Consider the following 23,571-nt stretch of genomic DNA (forward strand, 5'->3'; position numbering starts at 1 on the left):
TTCTGTTTGCTTGTGGTTTGATTAATTAATTAATAAATTTTCTACTTTGCATAGAAAGACATTCTTTGTGTAGGAATTAATTTTGTGTTTTGTCCGGCATGCTGTCCAACCACACTTTTTACCTATTTACATCACAGAATAAGCTGTTGGAAGACAGCAGAGAGTTTCTTCCCTGAAACTACACAGGCATGTTAAGGCGAATCCTGAACTTTCTACTTGGGGTGAATGACATCTTAACTCAGAGATCATCATTTGGCTGTTCATAGCGAATAGAAAAAAATAGTCCTCGTTGTCTTTTTCAGTGCCAGCTTATTGACAGCAGAAAGACAATCTGAAACAATGAAAAAACAGTAACACTAGAACAATGAAAAGAAGAATTTAGTGAACTTTCAAAGCCCCATGGAAATCATGGAGAACAACAAGAAATAGATAACATCTCGGTTACATGCTTAAAGACCCTCAAGGCGCATTTATTATTTCTCTATATTTTTTCTGTTTAGAAATGTATTATAGTTAAAACATGATTTATTTCCCTCCTGGACTACTAACAAGCTCTGGAGTGGAGACTTGAGCTCTGTTCCAAAATCCTCTGAGCTAAGTCTTCTGTTTGTTCGGGCAGTGACTAAACCAAAGTTCATGACTGATTTGAAGATTATCCTGGGTATCAACTCCCTTGCATGACTCAAATTGTGCTCCTCATGTGAATGGATCGAAGACTAGATTCTCTAATAAGCACCGAAAATGCATATTTCAATTTTTTTGTTTTATTATAATTTGATTAATTTTATTTTATTACATTTTATTTTAAACTTTGTAATTTGTATTAATTTATCAAACTTTTTTTTAAGTAGATGTAATTATTTAGAGTGAACAATAAAATAAACGTAGAACTGTCACCTTGAAATTTCCTCACTGCTGAAGCATTAATATATTATATAAGAAAAAATAGAAAATTATCTTGTGCTAAAGTTGGCTAAACATTTTAATGTCTTCAGCCGAAAATACGTAATGCTACAGAAAATATTAGAAATATTAGACCGAGTAATATATTTCTACTCTAAAAATAGTTTTAATATAGGGCAGTGTGTGTTAATATGTGGGAATTTTCTGTATTTATTATTTTTTTATAAATTGTATTAATTTTTTAATTTTTTTGCAGGTGCTTTATCTGTGTTTTGAAGTTTTTAGCACTGAATTGCATTGTGTTTTAGAGTTAATGGAAATGTCTGTAAATTTAATGGAAAATGTCTTCCAGAAAATTTGTAGTACATTATTTATATATATATATATATATACAGTGTATATGTGTGTGTAACTTTTGAATTATTCAAGGATATATCTGTCATTCATTAACACCACCAACCTCAACAGTTTTCTTGCGAGGAGGTCTTTTTCTTTTTTAAATATATTGTGTTCAATTGTCTAGGGATAGTCATTGTGTTCTTCTGAAGAAGAAAAACTTCTTGTCCCTCCCCTTAAGGCAGACGATTTTGCTCTGATACCTTGGCAGCATTTGATATAGGATTCAGTTGGCTACACTGTGACTCTTTAGAAGCACCATTATTCACCCTGGCAAATCTCCATTTACTTGACTGAGGTGCCAGATTCTTTCTCTACTTTTGAAACTAGAACATCCTTTTACATTGTTGTAACCATTGCTAGATGATGTGTACATGCATCCACCTTGTCTTGAAATCTATAAGAGAAGGAGATTTAAATGTAAGTATTAGCATTTCTGTTCTGGAAATTTATTATTTTGTTTACTGCTGATATGGTGGATCAGTGGACCCAGGGAAAGAAGCTTAAAGAAACTAGGATGTGTTTTGGGCATCATTCAGTATTTGAGCTTATATGTGCAAAGTCATTCACAGCAAGAGAGCTGAACTCATTTTCTGTTGTATGAAAGATGACAAAATGTATAACAAGGAAAAACTCGCAGAACTGCACTCTTGCTGAGATACTTTCTGATTAAATTTTTTTCAAAGTTTGTCAAGGTTTTTGTGTTTCTCTCTTGCTGCTCTGTATAGATAATACTATAAATTTCCATGCAGAGTAGAAAAAATACTATCATGAATAGAAAGCCTTAGGATTCAGCTGTTTTAACTTATATTAATTGAATCAGTCCTATCATTTAAATAGTAAATTTTTTCATGTGTTTTTATTTGAGTCCAATGCCTCTTAAATTTGCTAAATGGCCATATAAATATGTGATTAAACTTGATGGAAGTGGAGCACAAAGTTTTGTTGTTTTTTTTTTTTTGGTCTGTTTAAAAAGAGTTTTTGCTTTAGAAGTTATTTTCAAAGAATCGGTAATGCTCTAGTTAAACCGTGACCAATGAAGCGATGTTATCGTTATTCTATAGTGGTCTGTGCTAATTTAGTTTTATGTTAACTTGCCTTACTTTCTTCTTCCTTTCTCAGACTCCGACTCAGACCCAACTTTATTGTCCTGTTTAGGGAAACTAGGATTGCAACGAAGTGCCAGTACACTAACCACAATCCATGCACACATCACCATTTCACCTATAAAAACATACAATGTAACATACAAATTCCCAAAACATACATTCAAATTTATTAAACACTGTTCAAATTCATACATTTTGAATACCAAATACATTCTCCTCCCCACCAGACTTGTTCAATAACTTAATGGCCACAGTAACAAATGACTCTTTAGTTCTTTTCAACCTGCATACAGGGACTCTAAAACGATGGCCTGATGGTAACATCTGAAACTCAGTATGTAGTGGATGATCAGTAGTACAAAGAATAACCTGGGCTTTCTTAAAAACAGAATTTTGAAAAATTTCAGCAGGCCCAGTTTGATTAACACCGATAATAAATCTTTGTTGAACCTTTTTACAGACAGCCAAAGCATTGAATTGGAAAGTCAACTTATTGTCTATCACCATGTCCTTCGTTTTATTAACATTCAACTGAAGAGAAAATTGGTCACACCATGAAACAAAGTCCTCCACGACAGGACCATGCCCCAGATCCTGATTGTGGAAAAGACTCACAATCACTGAATCATCTGCATATTTTATGATATAACTATTCTCATACATGCTCCGGCAATCATTTGTATGCATAATAAACAAAAGGGGTGAAAGACAACAGCCTTGAGGAGACCCAGTAGAGCAATATTGAAAATCAGAATGAGCACCATTAACTCTAACACATTGAAGACGTTCTACTAAAAAGTCCAAAATCCATCCAGAAATATTAAGATCCAAGTTAAAAAGAGAAATTAATTTCTCTACCAGCAAATGTGGCTTTATTGTGTTAAAAGCAGAAGAGAAATCAATAAATAAAAATCTAGCATGGGTCTTGGTCCTTTCCAAGTGTCTAAACAGATAATTCAGCAAGGTAAGGTTAGCATCCTCAACTCCCCTACCCTGTCTAAATGCAAACTGCAGTGGATCAAGTCTATCTTTTGACTGCTGTAAAATTTCACCTTTAACTACTTTCTCAAAACATTTCATAACTAATGAAGTAAGAGCTACCAGCCTGAAATCATTTAGCTGCTGTGGAGACCTAGTCTTAGCTACAGGAACTATAATATATATATTTTTTTAACAAATTTCAGGAACTCTTTGTAACATAAGAGACTGGGTGAAAATGTAATGAATTTCACACAGCTGTTTAGCACATGTATGTAACACCTCCAATATTATCATCTTTTTCTGATATTTCGAACTTATTACAAAAATGACTAAAATAAAAAACACTATTATACAGGATTTAAAGGAACACTCCACTATTTTTGAAAATAGGCTCATTTTCCAACTCGCCTAGAGTTAAACAGTTGAGTTTTACTGTTTTCGAATCCATTCAGCAGATCTCCGGGTCTGGCGGTAGCACTTTTAGCTGTAGCTTAGCATAGATCATCTTCATAACTAATGAAGTAAGAGCTACCAGCCTGAAATCATTTAGCTGCTGTGGAGACCTAGTCTTAGCTACAGGAACTATAATATATATTTTTTTTTAACAAATTTCAGGAACTCTTTGTAACATAAGAGACTGGGTGAAAATGTAATGAATTTCACACAGCTGTTTAGCACATGTATGTAACACCTCCAATATTATCATCTTTTTCTGATATTTCGAACTTATTACAAAAATGACTAAAATAAAAAACACTATTATACAGGATTTAAAGGAACACTCCACTATTTTTGAAAATAGGCTCATTTTCCAACTCGCCTAGAGTTAAACAGTTGAGTTTTACTGTTTTCGAATCCATTCAGCAGATCTCCGGGTCTGGCGGTAGCACTTTTAGCTGTAGCTTAGCATAGATCATTGAATCTGATTAGACCGTTAGCATCTCGCTCAAAAATGACCATAGAGTTTCTATATTTTTCTTATTTAAAATTTGACTCTTCTGTAGTTACATCGTGTACTAAGACCAACGGAAAATGAAAAGTTGCGATTTTCTAGGCAGATATGGCTAGGAACTATACTCTTATTCCGGCGTAATATTCAAGGAACTTTGCTGCTGTACCATGGATGCAGCAGGTGCAATGATATTATGCAGCGCCTGAAAATAGTCCCCAGGTCACGTTGGTTATGTTGACGGAAGTCAGCCTATTTTCAGGCGCTGCGTAATATCATTGCTACCGCCAGACCTGGAGATCGGCTGAATGGATTAGAAAATGGTAAAACTCAACTGTTTAACTCTAGGGGAGTTGGAAAATGAGCCTATTTTCAAAAATAGTGGAGTGTTCCTTTAAATGCTTTAGATATATCAAATGGCTCTGTGCTATCTGTAAATCTAAGGAATGTTATCTCTACAAGACATTGGATTTACTCCAAAAAATTGCAGAGGGAACAATTTGAAAATTTATTTTCAAAAGTACTTGTTTGAAATAACAAGTTGGCTGAGATGAAGGATGCAGTGGCTTTTTATTTGGCCATTAGTGTATTACTTTTGCCTTCTGTGCTCAAACACAGCACACGTTAAAGGGTTAGTTGACTTCCAGAATGAAAATTCTGTCATCATTTACTCAACCTCCACTTGCTCCAAACATGTGTTGAGTTTCTTTCTTCTGTTGAACACAAAAGAGGATATTTTGAAAAATGTTGGTTTACTATGGAAGTCAATGGTGCCCATCAACTGTTCAGATACTAACATTTTTCAAAATATTCTCTTTTATGAGGATAATATCATCCTTTAAAGAGCAGGATGGACCTGATTGATGATGCTAAACCGCACAAGTTGTGAAGCAGGCCTTTATGCATAGGATAATGCACTTCATTAGGACATAATAAATGCTGTTTAATGAGGTGCTATGAAACGACTGGAACTTCAAACAGGACTGGCTTCTGGACAGATGAAACAAAAAAAAAAAAAAAGAAAAGCTTTTTTTGGTTTGGGCCCCCAGATGGGTTTGGTGCAAACAGGGATAAAACGGGGATAAAAAAGTACCCCATGCCCAACGTGAATTAGAGAAAAATATTTATTTCATAATGAGATTTACCCCCCCCCCCCCCATAGTTTTACTTCAACGATAGGTCAGAATTTTGTGAATTTTGAACGAAAGATCAAAAGGATAAATTATGCAGATTCATTTGCACAGCCATTTTTACCTCTGTATCTGCCTTGTTTTATAATATATTTATATGTGTATAGCCTCTATTTGCATAAAAAGAAAAAGAAAAAAAGCAGCAATATATGCAAGTATACATGTATACACAAAATACATGCAATGAAGCCAAGTTCCAGTGAGCATCTTCACAATCCCTATGATGCCTTTATATCCATCATTATGTGTGTATTTTGAGCAGTTTCTTTCTGCAGATGATGAGGGTGTGGTGTGTGACAACATCTTGGTAGAAAATTCATCAGCATCGTAAATCTTGCAAAGTTTTTTTTTATGTACATTTATATTATTATATTAACTTTGTATCAAATTATAAAAAAAACTTCTTAATGCTGCTTTGAGGAAGTTTCTAATACAGCATCTGTGGAAGTGACAGTAAATTTGATGTAGTTCTCGCTTCTGACCGTCATTATCAATCTCGCTCTATTTTTTTCCTATTTTTGAAAGTTGTGAAAACAATATTGTGGCATTTTTCTTTTTGCTATTTGAACAAATGGAACTAAAAAACATAAATAAATTAAATTACTCCTGTTCACCTATGACCATATGACAACTAAGTTCTGCTGCTAAGAAACCTGGAACTGTGAAAAAGGTCCATTGCATGTGTTGAATTACATAAGAATATAATACCCTTCAGTTTTATGTATCAAATATCAAAGGGTGAGAGATTTGAAAGGCAGAATATCCATAAAAAATATTTGTCAGCATTTTGACTTGCAAGCTCATCTAAGTCTTGAATGTCCTTTCTACTAGTCCCTAGTTTCCCTAGTCCTGACTTTAGTTTATTATTGATCATTTGCTGGCTAAGGCCATACAAAGAGCCTACAGGAGTCCAGTGCAGTAGACCTGTTGGCAAAAGCGCACTTTCCTCATTGTCCTCGACCCTTTTTGTCTGTGTTTAATACCACGGTTAATATCCACAATTTCCTAATGAGAGAAAATTTATATGCCAAATACAATGGTGTACTCTTCTTTTTCCATATTTCATTTATGCATATTTATTACATTTAATTAATTTGTATTCAAAATCATCCAAGAATAATTTTGTCAGAGCGCAAAGGAGCGCATTAACTCGAACTGCAGCCAAACATCTACAGGCTTTCAACATGACTACATGCTGTTTTCCAATGATGATAAGCCAAATGTTTTGACAAAATTCCTTTATTTGTTTCAGCATGACTGCCATTAGCTTTCTTTTCCAAGCTGGATTATTTAAGTGAGTGAGTGAAGTGACATGTGGCCAGGTATGGTGAACTCGGAATTTGTGCTCTGCCTTTAACTCATCCAAATGCACACACACAGCAGTGGGCAGCCATATTGCTGTGGTGCCCAAGGAGCAGTTGGGGGTTCGGTGCCTTGCTCAAGGGTCTCACCTCAGTCGTGGTATTGAAGAGAGCGCTGGTTATTCACTCCCCCCACCTACAATTCTTGCCAAACCTGAGACTCGAACCCGCAACCTTCAGGTTACAAGTCCGACTCTCTAACCATTAGGCCAAGAGTGCCCCAACTGCCCACAATTTGTGAGTGTGGATACCATAAACTTTCTATGGGCAGAAGACTGGCGCTGAGGTGTGGCTCCGTGTGGTGATTCAGATTGACTTGCACAACCTTGAGCAGATGCAGGATTCAGTGCATGAGTGCTTGAGAAAGTAGTGACGTAACCAAAGGCGCTTCAGCTCTTTTAAAGGTTCAGGGGAGTGAGGTCTTGTTCAAGTAACTAAAAGAAGGACAGACAAATGGAAACATTAAAAAGAAAAAAAAGGCCTTTATCCTGTGCCAAATAAGTAGACTACTTTGCAACTCCCTGAATGAGTCTCAGTGACTGAATTGTAAGAAAAAATGACGAGGACATTGAAGATCTCGATGAAGATGTTTATTGCAGCATAGCAGTGACAAAGTACATGTTGTACCTTGGGTTCGGTGGAGTTGGAATGAACCCCGAATAATCTCTGCTCAAACATTTTATATTATATTACATTCATCTTCTCACATGTAAATGAGGTTTCGTCTTAGATGTAAATTGTGGATAACGATGAAAGTGATAGCCTTCCGTTCCTACTTCTTTGGTATTCTTTCAGGTGGGAACAACCATTAATTAAGAAATAAGCTCTTTGTAGGGAAGGAGCATTTTCTAATACACATATCTGAGTGGAAGCTGGGTCGGGGCAGACTATAATTTCTTACAGACTTCTTGTCTTTGCTGTAGAGGACACAGTTTAATTAGTAAAGGATATTGTCAGCCTCTAAATATTTTGCTTTACTTGAAGAATACTGCATTCATTCGCAGTTGCCCGCCGTGCATGTTATAAAAACAGGTTGTGCTAGTGTTGTCATATTGAGGCTTTGTGAACTATTGAACTACAGATCTTTTTATCCTGTGAAAGAACATTTTGAAACCTTGAAAGAGGAAGCAATGAGTCAAAAAGTTGTTTTTTAGTTTTACTGATACCTCGCGGAGACAAAGAGCTGATGTAAGACAAAATTTACACTTAAATGTATATATTACATTATATTGTATTACAAAACAGCTTTTTTTTTGCTTTGGACTCTCCATCTCAGCCATATGATGTGTATATATTTATTTATTTTTTTAATTAAAATTTTTTTTTTCAAAGACAGAATTAAGGAATTTAGCCACACTAGTGTTTGGCATTTCGTTTATCCTCTACAGGCTTGTGATTAATAAGTACGTCAAACTAAGATTCTTTAAAATGCAATTCAGTTTCTCCAAAATAACCTTGGAAATCATAGTTTAAAAAAAAAAAAATTCTGTCATTTAATCACTGTCATGTAATTAGAAACCTGTGTAGCCTGATTTACTTTCTTTTGCAGAACACACACACACAAATATATTTTGATAAATCTTTCAGTGTTTTTAGTCCCCTCAGTGAAAGTCATTGGGGTTTAATTGGCATTCTGTGGATAATAGCCGTTGAAACATTCTTTAATATATCTTCTAATGTGTTCTACAGAAGAAAGAAGACTATACAGGTTTGGAGTGACATGAGAGTGAGTAAATTATGAATTTTAATACAAAAATGAATTTTCTTGGGTTGAATGGTCTGTGTGTGATAATTAAAGGTTGACAAAAGCCAAAAGGATGACCTACAAAGGAAAAAAGGTATTTCTTGCAGGCATTCTGTCTATTTCACTGTAAAGATTTAACATTTGGATTATTCTGAGAGGAAGAAGCTAGTAAAAGTCCCCCAGTCATACAGTTTCCTCATTTAATAGTCTTGAGTAGCGACAGGCGACGGACTTTCAAGACAACAAACTTCTACTGTTCTCTGAGGCTGGCTGCCAGATAATGAGTGGTACGGGATACAGCTTGGATGAGCAAAGCCTTATAACCACTTCTCGATCTGTTCTTTATGGAGCTCAGTGATTCTCCACAGGTTATTGCCACCAACAATTCTAGCAGATCAGCGATAGGCATGATTGAAAACGAATCTGTCAGGGCATGAATCCGAAGCAATGGACAATGTCTACTTAAGTACAATGAAAAGACAGAGAGGGGGAAATCGTCCTTTTTTGCACACAGTGAAAGACATTTTCATAAGAAATTTTCATCCACAGGACAATGATGCATCTCTCACTCCATCTCATCCAAACTTTCTCTCCATTTTTTATTTAACCCTGATGAGATTCTCTTTCCAGCTGCTAGATCATGAATAACATTTATTTGTGAACGCACATGGTGATAATCCATTACAGATGCAATGGTCCGATCCTCTGTGAATGTTAATTTGGTTCTTTTCAGTTTATATGCTAATAAGTGAAACAGAGGAGCTGAGGTGACTTCAAATTCAGTTGTTTTCATTCTTCTTTCATATTCAGGGTTAAAAGAGGAGATAAAGATCCCTTTAAATGTTTGCTGAAAGTTTAAGCTTAAAAACTACCTGAATAAAAAGTATGTTCTGAATGATAAGAATTGAATCATCTTCTCCACTATTATTTTTTTTGTGGACATATACAGTACTTTAAAGTGACATAAGCAAACTCGCATAATTGGTTAAAGTTAATTTATTTGACTTGGGAAGAACTAACTTAAAAAAAAAAAAAATCATATACTGTATATATTTTTCTTTCGAATATTTGTTTGAAATTATTATTAATATAATATTATTTTATTTGCATGAATTGTTTAGATAGAACAAATAATAACTCTTAACTATGAACGGTAAATCTCAACAGAACAATGTTATCATTATATGAATCATTATAGCCAGTATAACACACGTTCTCTGTTATAAAATGTGTTTCAAGTCTTACATCAAAAATTTGTTGTGATAGGCTGGGTATTGTGTTGTTTTGTGTTTCGTTATCCCATAATAAATACCTTTATTTTTAAGGTTCTGAACAAAGGACAAAAAAGATAAAGTATCTCATTCAAAATAAAAGTAACTGTCCCTTTTTGCAACTGAATATTTTGTATATCCTATTGTATCGTGTCATATTTAGTAACATATGCATTGCAGCATTTCTAAGCTATATTGGAAACACATGAATTAGTTCAAAATCCTGTCAGCATGCAGTAGATGGTAAATTTATGTTCAAAGCCATGTTGAAGTCATATGATGCATCATATGAAAAGTGAAGTCTAATAATCCCATTTACTAATTTCGTCAAAAGCTTAGATGTAATTAAACCTGTGAGCATCAATCTACTGTTGAGGCTACAGTATGTTTAGGTTTAACAACTAGAAGCTTTTACAATCCATTAGCATTTCCATTCACCTCTGGATTGGTTCTTTGTTCATGCTTCAAGTTCTCAGTTTCAGTTATGCCAATTTTTGATTAGTCACTTAAAATCCATGTGACTAATCACTCTTTTATTTCAAAGAGCACACGGCCTATCCATCAATGATAAAGTAACATTGGCTGGCAGGCAATCGTGTTATCTGACTTGCGCTCCAAAGTGCAGGGGATCAATTGGTTGACCTTTTGTTGGCTCTGTAACCCCAATGTGCATTAATTAATTCCTGCACAGGCTAAATCATCTATTGTGACTAGATGGCTTCTGTAACCACAACTTCCCTTCTCCAACATGTAAAAATAAATGAAGAGTAAATCACAAAGACTCAATTACTATTTCAATTGTCGTTGTGAGACCTAATTAAACTAAATGTTTTAAATAACACTAAAATCTAATGTAACCCAGTGGTTTTATACTGTGATGGAATGTTGTGTTTGTGACCAGCTTGGACTGGATTCAGGGTATTCCTTTGTTTTGTTTTTGCAGCATATTAAAGCAAAGGATAACATTAAATAAAGTGATACATGCTAAATCTTTCTGCAGGAGCTTTTTTTTTTGGCATATACCAGTAGTCAAATTTAAACTGGTCCTCACTGCCTGAAGCTCAATAGCCAATAGCCACCCTGCTGTTTCTCTTTCATGTAGCATGCATTATTCCACACATATTGAAAATAAAATTGATCACTGAGCTATATAACGATATTTGCTGATAAGGACTGGCTTGATCTCTAAATGTGTATAAGAAGAATTACTGCATCATAATGCAAAAAACAAACAAACATATATTTAGAGAAACATGTTGCAAAAGTTAATTTGCTTAATTTTGTCTTGTTTTCCAGTAAATGTATTATTATTTTTAATGGTGCTGTTTATGGATTGTAAGATTTATTTAGTTAAATTTACTGTAAAAAATGACAGCAGTGGTTACCGAAACATTACAGTAAAAAAAATTATAATAATGATGTTACAAGTTTTACATATTATGATGTCACAAATATTATAAAGTATATTTAATTGTATAAATAGGGGAGACCGGGTATGGTTATAACATGCGGAGAGTTGTATTATTTAGAGAAACATGTTGCAAAAGTTAATTTGCTTAATCAGTCATTTTGTCTTGTTTTCCAGTAAATGTATTATTATTTTTAATGGTGCTGTTTATGGATTGTAAGATTTATTTTGTTAAATTTACTGTAAAAAATGACAGCAGTGGTTACCGAAACATTACAGTAAAAAAAATAATAATAATGATGTTACAAGTTTTACATATTATGATGTCACAAATATTATAAAGTATATTTAATTGTATAAATAGGGGAGACCGGGTATGGTTATAACATGCGGAGAGTTGTAATTACACCAATTACACCAATCAGGGATAAGCTACTATGATCATGTCATTATTTACCCTCCCAGATTCCATATGAATGGTTGTCAAGGCTGTAAATAGGTACATGCAGATTTTATTAAGAATTTAAAAATATATATTTTTAGGTAAGAATGTTATTTTTTTAATTAAAACTATAAAAATTATTAAAACTTGTAGTGGCTTATTGCCGATCAGATCTACACCAGCATCAGATTGAGGCTTACGGGGAAATGTGACAATAAAAATTCTACGGCTTCAAAAAGTTAATTCATTAAACATTAACTAGGCTATACCATAAAATTAATCACAAAACACTGATGGACATGACGGTAAAAAAAGATTTTTTTTTTGTTAGGGATTCTGATAATGCCTCCCAGCAAGCAATTTTGCATTTAATAGACGTCTATTAGACGTATAAATATAGCCTAGACGTCTAGGCTAAAACGAGGCTAAATTTGGGCTGTCAGTGAAAATCTAATAGACGTCTAATCATAGCTCATTTATAGACTAGTCATCAATTAGACGGCTATTAAACGACTACATATATACATCTAATAGACAACAAAATGGCAATCATACATAAGTGCAAGTCTGAGAGAGCAAGTCTGAGAGAGCAAGCCTGAGAGTGCAAGTCTGAGAGAGCAAGCCTGAGAGAGCAAGCCTGAGAGTGCAAGTCTGAGAGAGCAAGCCTGAGAGCGCAAGTCTGAGAGTGCAAGCCTGAGAGCGCAAGTGTCTGAGAGTGCAAGTCTGAGAGTGCAAGCCTGAGAGCGAAAGTCTGAGAGAGCAAGCCTGAGAGTGCAAGTCTGAGAGTGCAAGCGCCAAGCTGCAGCCAGACCCTTCTCCAATTTAGAGCTAAATCGTGGCTACATGTCATGAAATGACACTTATATATTTGTAGATATTATTGACACTGCGAACATGATGGGATATCAACCATCTCATGCACTGCCTGGCCAAAAACTACATTACAGTGAATCAGGTTTGACTATAAGTGGGCTACAGATAGCCGCTCGGACTACGAGCTAAATCGTGGCTACGCTCAGGCTACGTATTGAACATGTCAAAGAAATGAAACCAAACACCCTGTAAACGCTGTTGACTTTGCTTACATGATGGAATATCATATATCTCACAAGTTATTTTGCCAAAAAACGACATGAAACCAAATTCAAGGTTATTTGGGCTAGAGTGGCTTACACATAGCCGGACTAGCCTATATCGGGTCTATACTTAACCGAGACGTTGAAATGACGGTTATTGCTTGCTGGGCTCTTTCTCCACAAATTACTCAATAAAGCGATGTAGCCTATATTTTAATAAAAAAAAATTAACCTACTTAAAATAATACTTTACGTAGGCCCAACAACATTTAGATTTTGTTGAAACGTAATTTATTTTTATTCATTTTCGGCTGGCTTTGTGCGGATGTTGTGTGTCTCCAAAAACCCATGCTCTCATTACTGATCACAGAAATATGAATTCACGTTCTCACGAAAGTGTCAAATGAAAACAACGACTTCTAGTTTTTCTGCGTACGTGATAATCCCTCACTACGCGCGTCAGCGACGAAGCTCTCAGTGGATCATGTCGAGCTCGGCTCCAGCAGAAGGGCGATCGGTGGAGTTCATCACGCCTCTCAGTCCGCTGGAGGGGACAGAAACGGGACCGTGCGTGCGCTGCTCCACCGTTCATCCTCATGAAAGCGACAAACGCGCATCTTGCTTCGGAAGCAGTGTGATTTGAGAATAGGCTGGGTTGTTCATGCTTTTGGAGGATCGCTGTGAGGCTTCACAATGAAATCCTTCAAATATCCTTCAAACGCTCTCCTGGAATTAACCGTCATTTTTCTTTTCATTCAGAACTCCAGGATGGAGACCGAAGGTAAGATCTTTGCTGGCACTTCATTACCGGTTTCGTTTGTGAAATGTAAAATTCAAGCGGTGATCTTTCACACAGCATTTCCCTCATTTTCCTACAAACTTTTACTCATTCAGCCCTCAGATTTGCTAAGCTCTTAAAATGTTAGTAGTCATTGTTAATGCAGCTTGTTCTGATGATTTATTCGAAGTTGGATTTCTGTACTAATCAAATTTATAAAGAACGAAATCGCACGCTATATATATATATATATATATATATATATATATATATATATATACAAGTGCTTTGGATCAGCATATTTGTTTCTTCTTTAAGTGACAGTTCTAAAAGATCTTTGATCAACTTTTATACGAAGAAGATAGAAGTTACTTCTATTGCATCAGACTTTTAAAAACTTTCTTTGTATCTAATTTGAACTTTTATTGTAAAGAGTGTCAGGTTTTTGTTCCATAGCCTTGTATTTTAAGTACCTTTGCTCAAAGGTAAAATATTATATGTTTGCAATCCCAAACCTGTCCAGGATTTGTTCTGTCAATCAGGGAACACTCTGATTACCGCTAACACACTTTGATATCAGCATCTGACCAGACTTAAATTTTCATTGATTCCTCTTTAAGAGCAGAGAAACCCATTTATGGAAGCATCTGCATTTAATTTCCATTTTTCTCTCTTTCTCAGCTAAAAGGAATGACAGGTTCATTGGGGTTTATCTGACACTGCACTTCAAAAGGCCAGTGTCGTAGACCTGCGCTGTAGACAGCAGATTGACTGCAAATTAAGTAATATAGGAGTCTCTTTATTTGGTTGTTCATTATGTACATGAAGGCTCAGTTATGACTCTGTTATGTCCTGGTTATAGGTAGGCTATACATTGATCTTGGCTCGCTATTATACCTTAAACAGATAGACAGTGTTGTGTGGCCCTCATTTGTATTGAGATTATTTGAGACAGGAGTGTTCATTTCACTGTGACAAGCCTTAACAAATGGGCACCTGCCACCATATGCAGGAACCCAGGCTCATTGACTGCGTCTGTGTGGTGTTATGGCACTGCCGACTACCATTATCATTGTATTATACCTCAGTTTTCACTTATATGTCCTGTATAAAACCTGTTCACACAGTGTCAGATTGTCATGTATGTGTTTAGCCCGATGAGCTTTGTAAAAATCGACGCGTTTCAAAAAGGCGGGGCATAGAGGAGAAACAATAATGTACAGTATGTGGAAAATAATGTGTTTTTTTTACTTTAAACCGCATAAACACATTTCATTACACCAAATACACAATGTTCTTTTTAGCAGCATCATATGACCCCTTTAAGACATAATCGACAGTTTTTCGAAGATACTTACCAAGACGGGTATTTCAACATAATTTTGGATGTATTTTCCATTCAAACACAAGAAGATGTAAAAAGTTCTGTGTTCAAGGGCTTGTGAGATGCAGGATGTATGCACAGAACACAGAGCATGGGTGATGAATTGGACTCTTTCACGGCTTTTTGTTTTTTGCATGTTTAAACTGGCGAGGTGCATTTGTTCGTTCAGGCGCAGGAGGAGGTGAAAGGAAAAGCTTGGTTAATTTTTTTCTGCTGTCTGAGACGTGGCTCTCTGTATGCACAACGAACATGGCACGAACATGAACATGAGTTCTTTCAAATGGTAGAATTGTTGCATTATTCCAAATAAATATCCACAAATAAATGTAAAGCGATTAACAAAAACCAAACATATTCACAAAATAAATAGAATGACATCCACAAATAAATCTTAGAGTTTCACAAACATGAATTAAATTCACAAATAAAAAATGAGAATTTTCAAATAAAAAATGCTATACTGGAACAATGCTATACTGGATACAAACGCGTTATGGAATCGTCATTCAAGATGGAAAGAAAAGCATCAATAAATAACTGACTAATAAATTACGGCATTCAACCTCATGATAAACATGCGTATAGGGTTGCAAAAAGGTGGAAATTTTCCAGTAAATTTAAGAAATATTCCAGAAATATTGGAAACTTTCCAGGATTTTTTTTGAATATTCCAGGGATTTTTGGAAAGTTTCCGGAAATTTACAGGAAATTTTCCACCCCTTTGCAACCCTACATGCGTATTTGTGTAATAGGTTATATTGCGTCACACAACAGCCAACATAACAGTGTTTTCCAGTTTTTCAGTGAAGTTTGGATGAGATATGGATATGAATATAAACAGCTATGTGGATCTAACTATGTATATCAGAATCAGAATCAGAATCAGAATGAGTTTTTATTGCCAGGTATGTTTACACATACGAGGAATTTGTTTTCATGACAGAAGCTCCACAGTGTAACAGAATGACAGTGACAGAACAAAAACACAGATAATAAAAAATAGAAAAATAGAACAAGTAACTAAGGAATAAAAATATACAAATCGACAATTGTATGTACAGGTATATAACAATAGACAGTTGTATGTACAGGTATATTATGTGCAAATTGAAATGTAGACTGAGTAGCATTATAAATAATATCTTCAAACATTAATTAAAAGTATTAAAAAGTTATTGCCTTTGTTTGGGAGGAAAAAATATAGGTTGGTTCTTTTTTAAATGTGGTGCAGAGACAAGAGATATTTATTGGTTAAAACACTTAATAAAATATATAAAAAAATATTTCATATGAATCAGACTTACTAATTTTGTTTGTAAAAGTTAATTAACAGCATCCAAAGTAGGTTTTTATTTACATTGTCCACTTGCAAAACTCTAGTACATGCTGCAGTGATGCTGTGACAGGTACCCAGATGGTCATTTTGGCCCATAATTGATATTATACGTGTTATTTTGCCCTATATTTGTTACCGCGATGGTGCTTTAAAAGGCTAAATAATGATTCAGTTCAAGGTAATTCATAGGCTTCATTATTCTAAATTAAAACTTCATAAAATGTATCCCACAATTTCCCCACTATGTAATAAGTGTAAAACATTAGAAGTCACCCTGTTTCATTCTTTATGGTCATGTAGTAAAATTCAGCCATTTTGGAAATGTATATTTAAATTTCTTTCTGAATTGTATTCTGTCGACTTCGAGCCTGAGCCTTGTATTGGACTTTTAGGTGCAGAAAATGCCTTTTGCAGTAAATATCAAGCACAGGCCATTTCGCTCTGCATGTTACTTGCAAAAAAACTGATCTTACAGATGTGGAAAGCAGATTCGGTCCCTACTTTTGAGATGAGGGCAAGGGAACTGGGAAATATGTTACATTTGGAAGACCTGAGATTTATATTAAAAGATAAATTATCCATTTTCATCAAGATCTGGAAACCAATAAGACTGTTCTTACAGGCAGACTGAATATATTGGATTACATCTCTTTTAATCAAACTGTCTGAATATATACTATTTGGATAGCTGTTGTTGCCGTCCATCAGGATAAAAGATTGTATATTAACACTCTGTTGCTCATGTACAACATTCCTGATTTTAAAGCACTTGAAGTAACCTTTACTCCTTTTTTGGGGGAGGGGGGGTTGTAATATAAAGCTTTAATGTTCTTGACTCAAAAGTCATGTATTGTACAGTGTTACAGCTAAGGGTGCTTGATGTCGTATTTTTCCCATATAGTAGCTATTTTGTGACATTGTGTGTGTTGTTCCAAGAAAATTAAAATAAAGAGATTTGAAAAAAAAGGCTAAATAATCCATGCCATGTCTTACGCCGTGTCTCTGCTCGCTGTCGCGCTTCAACTGCTGTAACTGCAACTGGACGCATTAAAGCAAATGTGCATCATGTTGCGCCTGTCACGTGTATGTTCCCGTTTAGTTCCTGTTGTCCTTATTTGGTCCTTCCAGTTCCTTTTCCCATTATTAGTATCACCTGTTCCTTGTTATTAGTTATCCCTATCACCTGTCTGCCCCTCGTTATCTGCCCTATTTAGTTCTAGCCCGTTCTGTACTCCCGTGTCTGGAATTGTTTGTCAACTCCTTGTGCTACGTGTGATTCCCTGAAAAAAAGAATTGTACTCCTGGTTTCCTCGTTCCTCGCTCCGTGCTCCTCACAGTAGCAACCCGTGACAGAATTCCGGACCACACAAAAAGTGAGCGGCGACTTTTCCTCACGTTTGTTTTTTCCGCCTTTTTGAAAAGTTTTTTGCTTTCCTTGTTTTCCCCGCGGCTATGGAAATTGCCGCTCGGTTCTCCGCCTTAGCTCGCCTAGATCTCCCCTTTGTCGAGTATTCCTGGGAGTTCTGCAGGCTCGCCACGGCTACGGCCCTCGATGACGCCACCATTAATTCTCTATTCTGGCTCGGGGCCAACTACCATCTCCCCGTGGACCTCCCAGACCCCACGGGACTGAGCTGAAGGGAAGGAATCCTCCGGTGTCTGGAGAGTGTCCTGCCCCGAACCAGAACCAGCCCGCCATCCACGGCCTACTCTAGTTTACCGGCCATTAATATGGCTAGCCCAACGAACATTAATATGGCAAGCCCGCCATGCGTTCATGAGGCCCCAGTGTCGATTCCAGCCCCAGTGCCTGCTCCTCGTAAGCGCCTTCCAGAGCTCGCTCCAGTGTTGGCTCCAGCCCCAGAGCTCACTCCAGTGTCTGCTCCAGTCCCAAAACTCACTCCAGTGCCAGCTCCTCGAAAGCGCTTTGCTGTGCCTGCTCCTCCAGAGCACCTTCCAGTGCCAGCACCAAGTAAGTGCTACCCTGATCCCCAGTGCCAGCACCTCGTAAGTGCTACCCTGATCCCCAGTTCAACCCAGGAAGGGCTCCTGATCCCGGGTTAAGCCCAGGAAGGGCTTCTGATCCCTAGTTCAGCCCAGGAAGAGCTCCTGTTCCTGAGTATAGCCCACGGAGGGCTCCTGATCCCCAGTTCGGCCCAGGAAGGGCTCCTGTTCCCCAGTTCGGCCCAGGAAGAGCTCATGTTCCCGAGTATAGCCCAGGGAGGGCTCCTGTTCCCCAGTTCAGCCCAGTGAGGGCTCCTGTTCCCGAGTCAAGCCCAGGGAGGGCTCCTGATCCCCAGTCAGCCCAGGAAGAGCTCCTGTTCCTGAGTATAGCCCACGGAGGGCTCCTGATCCCCAGTTCGGCCCAGGAAGGGCTCCTGTTCCCCAGTTCGGCTCAGGAAGAGCTCATGTTCCCGAGTATAGCCCAGGGAGGGCTCCTGTTCCCCAGTTCAGCCCAGTGAGGGCTCCTGTTCCCGAGTCAAGCCCAGGGAGGGCTCCTGATCCCCAGTCAAGCCCAGGGAGGGCTCCTGATCCCCAGTCAAGCCCAGGGAGGGCTCCTGATCCCCAGTCAAGCCCAGGGAGGGCTCCTGATCCCCAGTCAAGCCCAGGGAGGGCTCCTGATCCCCAGCTAAGGCCACGGAGGATCCACCATGGCCTCCCGATTCCCCTGCTTCGCCATGGCTCCCTGATGTGCCCTGGAGGCTCTCCTTGTCTCCACCCTGTTCCAGTCCTGCACCAGCCTCCAGGATGCGCGCCCCCCCTCCCTGATGGTACTGTTACGGCGCGGGATGCGCTGTCCAGAAGGGGGGCGATCTGTCACGTATATGTTCCTGTTGTCCTTATTTGATCCTTCCAGTTCCTTTTCCCATTATTAGTATCACCTGTTCCTTGTTATTAGTTAATGTCTGTCTGTCTGCCCCTCGTTATCTGCCCTATTTAGTTCTAGCCCTATTTAGTTCTAGTTCTCCCTTGTCTGGAATTGTTTGTCAACTCCTTGTGCTAAACTCCTTTGTTTTGTACTCCTGGTCTCCTCGTTCCTCGCTCCGTGCTCCTCACAGTAGCAACCCGTGACAGTGCCTCGTCCAGAGTAGACGGCATTGCAGTAGGTTTCTATTTGCTTTGGACGCTTCGCGAGGGTATTACTGATCATGTTCGGGATCTGTGAATGATCATGGTCTATAATCCTGAGTTTATCCTCATTCACTGATCCTGATGGAAATATAAAGAAACCTTACACTCCAACAATCTTTTGGAAACTTTTTTTTTTTTAACCACACAAGCAGCACTTCAGCTCAATTTGAACGAAGTGTCCATAGAATGCAGTTCCTTACAGGGGTGCAAATTGAATCTGCTCCCACCCTGATTGTAAAGTAAAACGTGATTGGTTATAATGAGAACATGCTACGGGTCACGAATTCGGTCAATGGACTTCCGTTTATTCACCTCCAGAGGTCACCCTTTCCTTGACTCTAGCACAACACAAACTGTTGCATAGCACCCCGGACTAAATATCCCATCATTCATTGCACTGTTTGCACACTGCACTGACTGCACTCATTGCACACAGCTGTTTCTAATTACCTCACTCACTGTATAACACCCACTCTAACCACCTTTCTCTGCTGAGTATTGTTTAGCCTGTACCCCTTTCCGAGTCTCCGTGTTTTGCCTTGCCTGTTTCTGCGGTATCTGATCTTTGCCTGTTTTCCTGGATTTTTCCCTCGTCTCGCCCCTGTGATTCTGTCTGCCGATCGGTGACCTACGCTAGCCCTAGGACTATTTTTGTGTTTTGCCCGCCATATACCTGTTTGCCATTGTTTGACCCTGCCTGTTTACCACGTCTCTTTAATAAATGCTTGCAGATGGATCCACACGTCTCATGTCTCGTCAGCCCCGTTACACTACGATTGGTCAGCAAAGTGTTGCTGTTATCTGATTGGCTTGAGTAGAAGGTGGGTGGAGTCCATACATTTGTGGATTGGTGTGCGTCTTGACGCTAAAAATGTCTCAAAATCCACAAATGCGTGCAGCGATCTACAAATGCACAGGACGAGATTCACAAATAAATACCAGGCAAAGTTGTGTTTGTAGAATAAAAAGATATTTGTGAATATATATATATGTATATTTTATTTGCAAGTCTCATTTTTTTTATTTGTGAATTGAATACATGTTTGAGAAACTTAAGATTTATTTGTGGATGTCATTCTATTTATTTTGTGAATATGTTTGGCTTTTGTTAATCGCTTTACATTTATTTGTGGATCATTTATTTATTTGGAATAATGCAACAATTCTACCCTCATACTTTCGTGTCTTGTGCTTGAATGCTTTAAAATCTCTTAAATGTTTAAATTGGTAAATGCTTTCATGACGACGCGCAGCAGCGCCCCGTCAACTGACCTGAGTGTCTTTTATGCTGGCCTTGGGCAGCCGGTTGAAATAGTGCACACTTCAACGTTTGGTTTTCTGTGACATTTTGGTAGTGAATTTGTGCTTGTCAACTTTTTAAACTTGTCAGCTACTGTTATCTAAATGTGTAGCTGGCTGACATAGATGATGTTTTGTTGAAATTGCAACAAATGACTTGCGATAGTCTTGTCCCACATGTCATTTTTCAGCATATGTATTCATGAATTTATTGCTTTCTTGGATTTTCCAAGAATTGCGAACTTACTGTGAATTGTCTTAGTAAGGAAAGTATACTAAATATATTGGCACAATTGATCATTTTGGCTGGGCAAATGAAAACCAGAACTACTGGCTTGATAAGGCTAGCAGACAGAAATGTTACTAAAAATATTGTTCCATGCAGAGTTGTTTTTCATTACCAGGACTCTGGTACTCATGGCATTAGCCTAATGTTCCTGATTTGAGGTTGCATGATGATAACTTGAAGGTGTTTATGTGCTTGAAGCTTATTTATTTTATTACTTAATGTGTGAAAGCCTGTGCCCTAAGCTTTTTCTACAGTTTTACAAATGATTAAATTGGAAAACAAAATCAGTTTCCAGATTGCAGTAGTAAACTTCTGGTTCAAGGAAAGAACCTAGTTTGTTCAAACTTTTTTTTTTTCCAAAAAGAGTGTATATAGCTGCGTTGTTTACCCTCTTTGATATATTTTTTTTAACATATATTAAAAAATTCCATAATGTGATTAATAAAAATGAAAATAAATCTCCTACCCATATATGGTATGGAATAGGCCACATATTTTAGTTATATAGCAGTTAGTCTTATAAGCTGTATAACATACAAACTACACTCTACACTACAAGCTGTAATTAGTACTTGTTGCAACATATTTGTTCTAAGCTACATATAGTCTGACAGTTGAGCGCTTTTCGTGTCATTGTATTCACTGCATTAGCCATGAACGTACATGGCTGGGGTGATAAAATAAATATGCTTATCAACTTTCAAAAGGCAGGAGAATACACTTCCCATTTCTTTTATTCACATCAAAGGTCAAATTCTGTATTTTGGTGCTCATTCGTCTGTTGGCTTGTGCTTTCCATCTAACAAAAAGGAGGGCTTCCAGTCATCTACTTTGCCCTGATGGAAGCATAAAGTGCCATGGTGATTTAAAGAGCTTTTCACCAATATCCTTTTTGTACTTGGAGATGTTATAACTTTTCCTTCTCTTCCTCCTTCTGCCCGCTTCTCATTGCCACCAGCAGCATCCATGATGGCTAGCAGGGCGTTGATAGAAGTTTGCCCTCTAGGTCAGTTCCCTTGTGGAAACTTGAGTGTGTGTTTGCCCCAGGTCCTTCAGTGTAATGGCCACAGGGACTGCAAGAACGGAGCAGATGAAGAACACTGCGGTGAGGCCATTTCACTTTGCTGATTGCTGCATGAAATTTAATAGATGCACTTCAAGCTGTTCTCAATTCTAAAGCTATTCAGCAATTTAAAATAGGCAGTGAATTTATAGTCCGGTCTTACAACTGGGACTAAATTTTATGTCAACGATGACTATGATTCCACTCTGAAATACATTAGGACATGATGTTTATTCAACATTGATGTAATTAGCTTTGAAGGGAGAAATTCTGACATCTCTTTTAGAACGCAAAGGCAATTTATGTCTTCAAACTGTAACATCTTTATATAGTTATGGTGACTTTCTCATGCAAAGGCTTGCTTTCACTTTCTGCAGGGGACAACAGCGGATGGGCGGATATCTTTGATCGAAACTTTAAGAAGGCAGAGCCACAAGATCTTCCTAATGACTGCTGTATGTTTCCCGGTCTTGATCCGATTTCCTTAGGAAAATATAATAGATAGATTAGCATAAGTGATCTTATCTTGGGGCTCATTCAAAAAAACTAGTCCAAAACACTAAAAACTAGTCCAAAACGCTGCTGCAACTTCCTTGTGAGGGCCAGACTTAGATTTTCTTTTCTTTTTCTTTTTTCTTTTCCGCTCAGAGTTTATTTGATATATTTACAGCCTTACACTTCAATAGTCTACTGGTCACTTTTAAAGTAAGAAATCCTATAGGCTGCATTTTACTGTAATACATCATAAATCTGCACTGCATTTATAAACTTATGTATGTGGATGATTATGAATATTAATTAAGTTAAGCTTGCCCAGTAATCGTCGTATAAACTGTATATGTATATGTATATAATTTTTTTTCCAGTGCAGACCTAATTTGAACGACGCCAAAAAATGCATTAATACAAATATGGGTAAATATGTTTATTGGTTCAACCTTATTAATCATATGTAATAATAGAAATGCTGCGTTGACATTATTCCTGGCAGAACTTAACAATAGTAGGAAAACCAATGAAACAACAATAATGCAATAAATCTCTTTTTTAAGCTTTATGTACTAGATGTAATAATAATGTATTACTATAATGTATTACTATAATAATTGAATTTGTGTGTATGTTTATATTGATCTTGTACAGTTCTGCCACAGTACCCAGAGAGCTGTGATTGCATTAAGACGGAGGTGGAATGTGTGGACGTGAACCTGCATGTCGTACCTGTCCTCTCTTCCAATGTGACTTGGTTGTAAGTACATCAAGCTGGGATCCATCTGCAGAGCTTTACTCCTCGGCTCCCACGAGAGTTTATTAACTGTAGCTGGACAAGCGGAGTACAAATTTGACATCAGTGAGACATGGACCTTCATCGTTAAGCCATAAATCTTAACAAGATATAGAGCTTCTTTGCACTGAACAATTACCAAAAGAAAGAAACAATATGCACACTTCTTGAAAGG

General features: G+C 37.3%; 1 protein-coding gene across 1 annotated transcript in view; it reads left to right on the plus strand.

Moving 5' to 3' along the window:
* Window positions 1-143: 143 nt before the first annotated feature.
* Window positions 144-23,571, plus strand: part of LOC107578685 (relaxin receptor 2-like) — a 42,662-nt gene continuing 19,234 nt past the window's right edge. The window contains exons 1-4 of the mRNA XM_016264617.1: window positions 144-221; window positions 22,010-22,153; window positions 22,489-22,566; window positions 23,255-23,360. Of these exons, the coding sequence (XP_016120103.1) occupies window positions 22,015-22,153; window positions 22,489-22,566; window positions 23,255-23,360 (323 nt within the window). The 5' untranslated portion in view covers window positions 144-221; window positions 22,010-22,014. The remainder of the gene's footprint in view (window positions 222-22,009; window positions 22,154-22,488; window positions 22,567-23,254; window positions 23,361-23,571) is intronic.

Source organism: Sinocyclocheilus grahami, unplaced genomic scaffold, assembly GCF_001515645.1.
Source record: "Sinocyclocheilus grahami isolate Dianchi unplaced genomic scaffold, SAMN03320097.WGS_v1.1 scaffold32.1, whole genome shotgun sequence".
Taxonomy (NCBI): domain Eukaryota; kingdom Metazoa; phylum Chordata; class Actinopteri; order Cypriniformes; family Cyprinidae; genus Sinocyclocheilus; species Sinocyclocheilus grahami.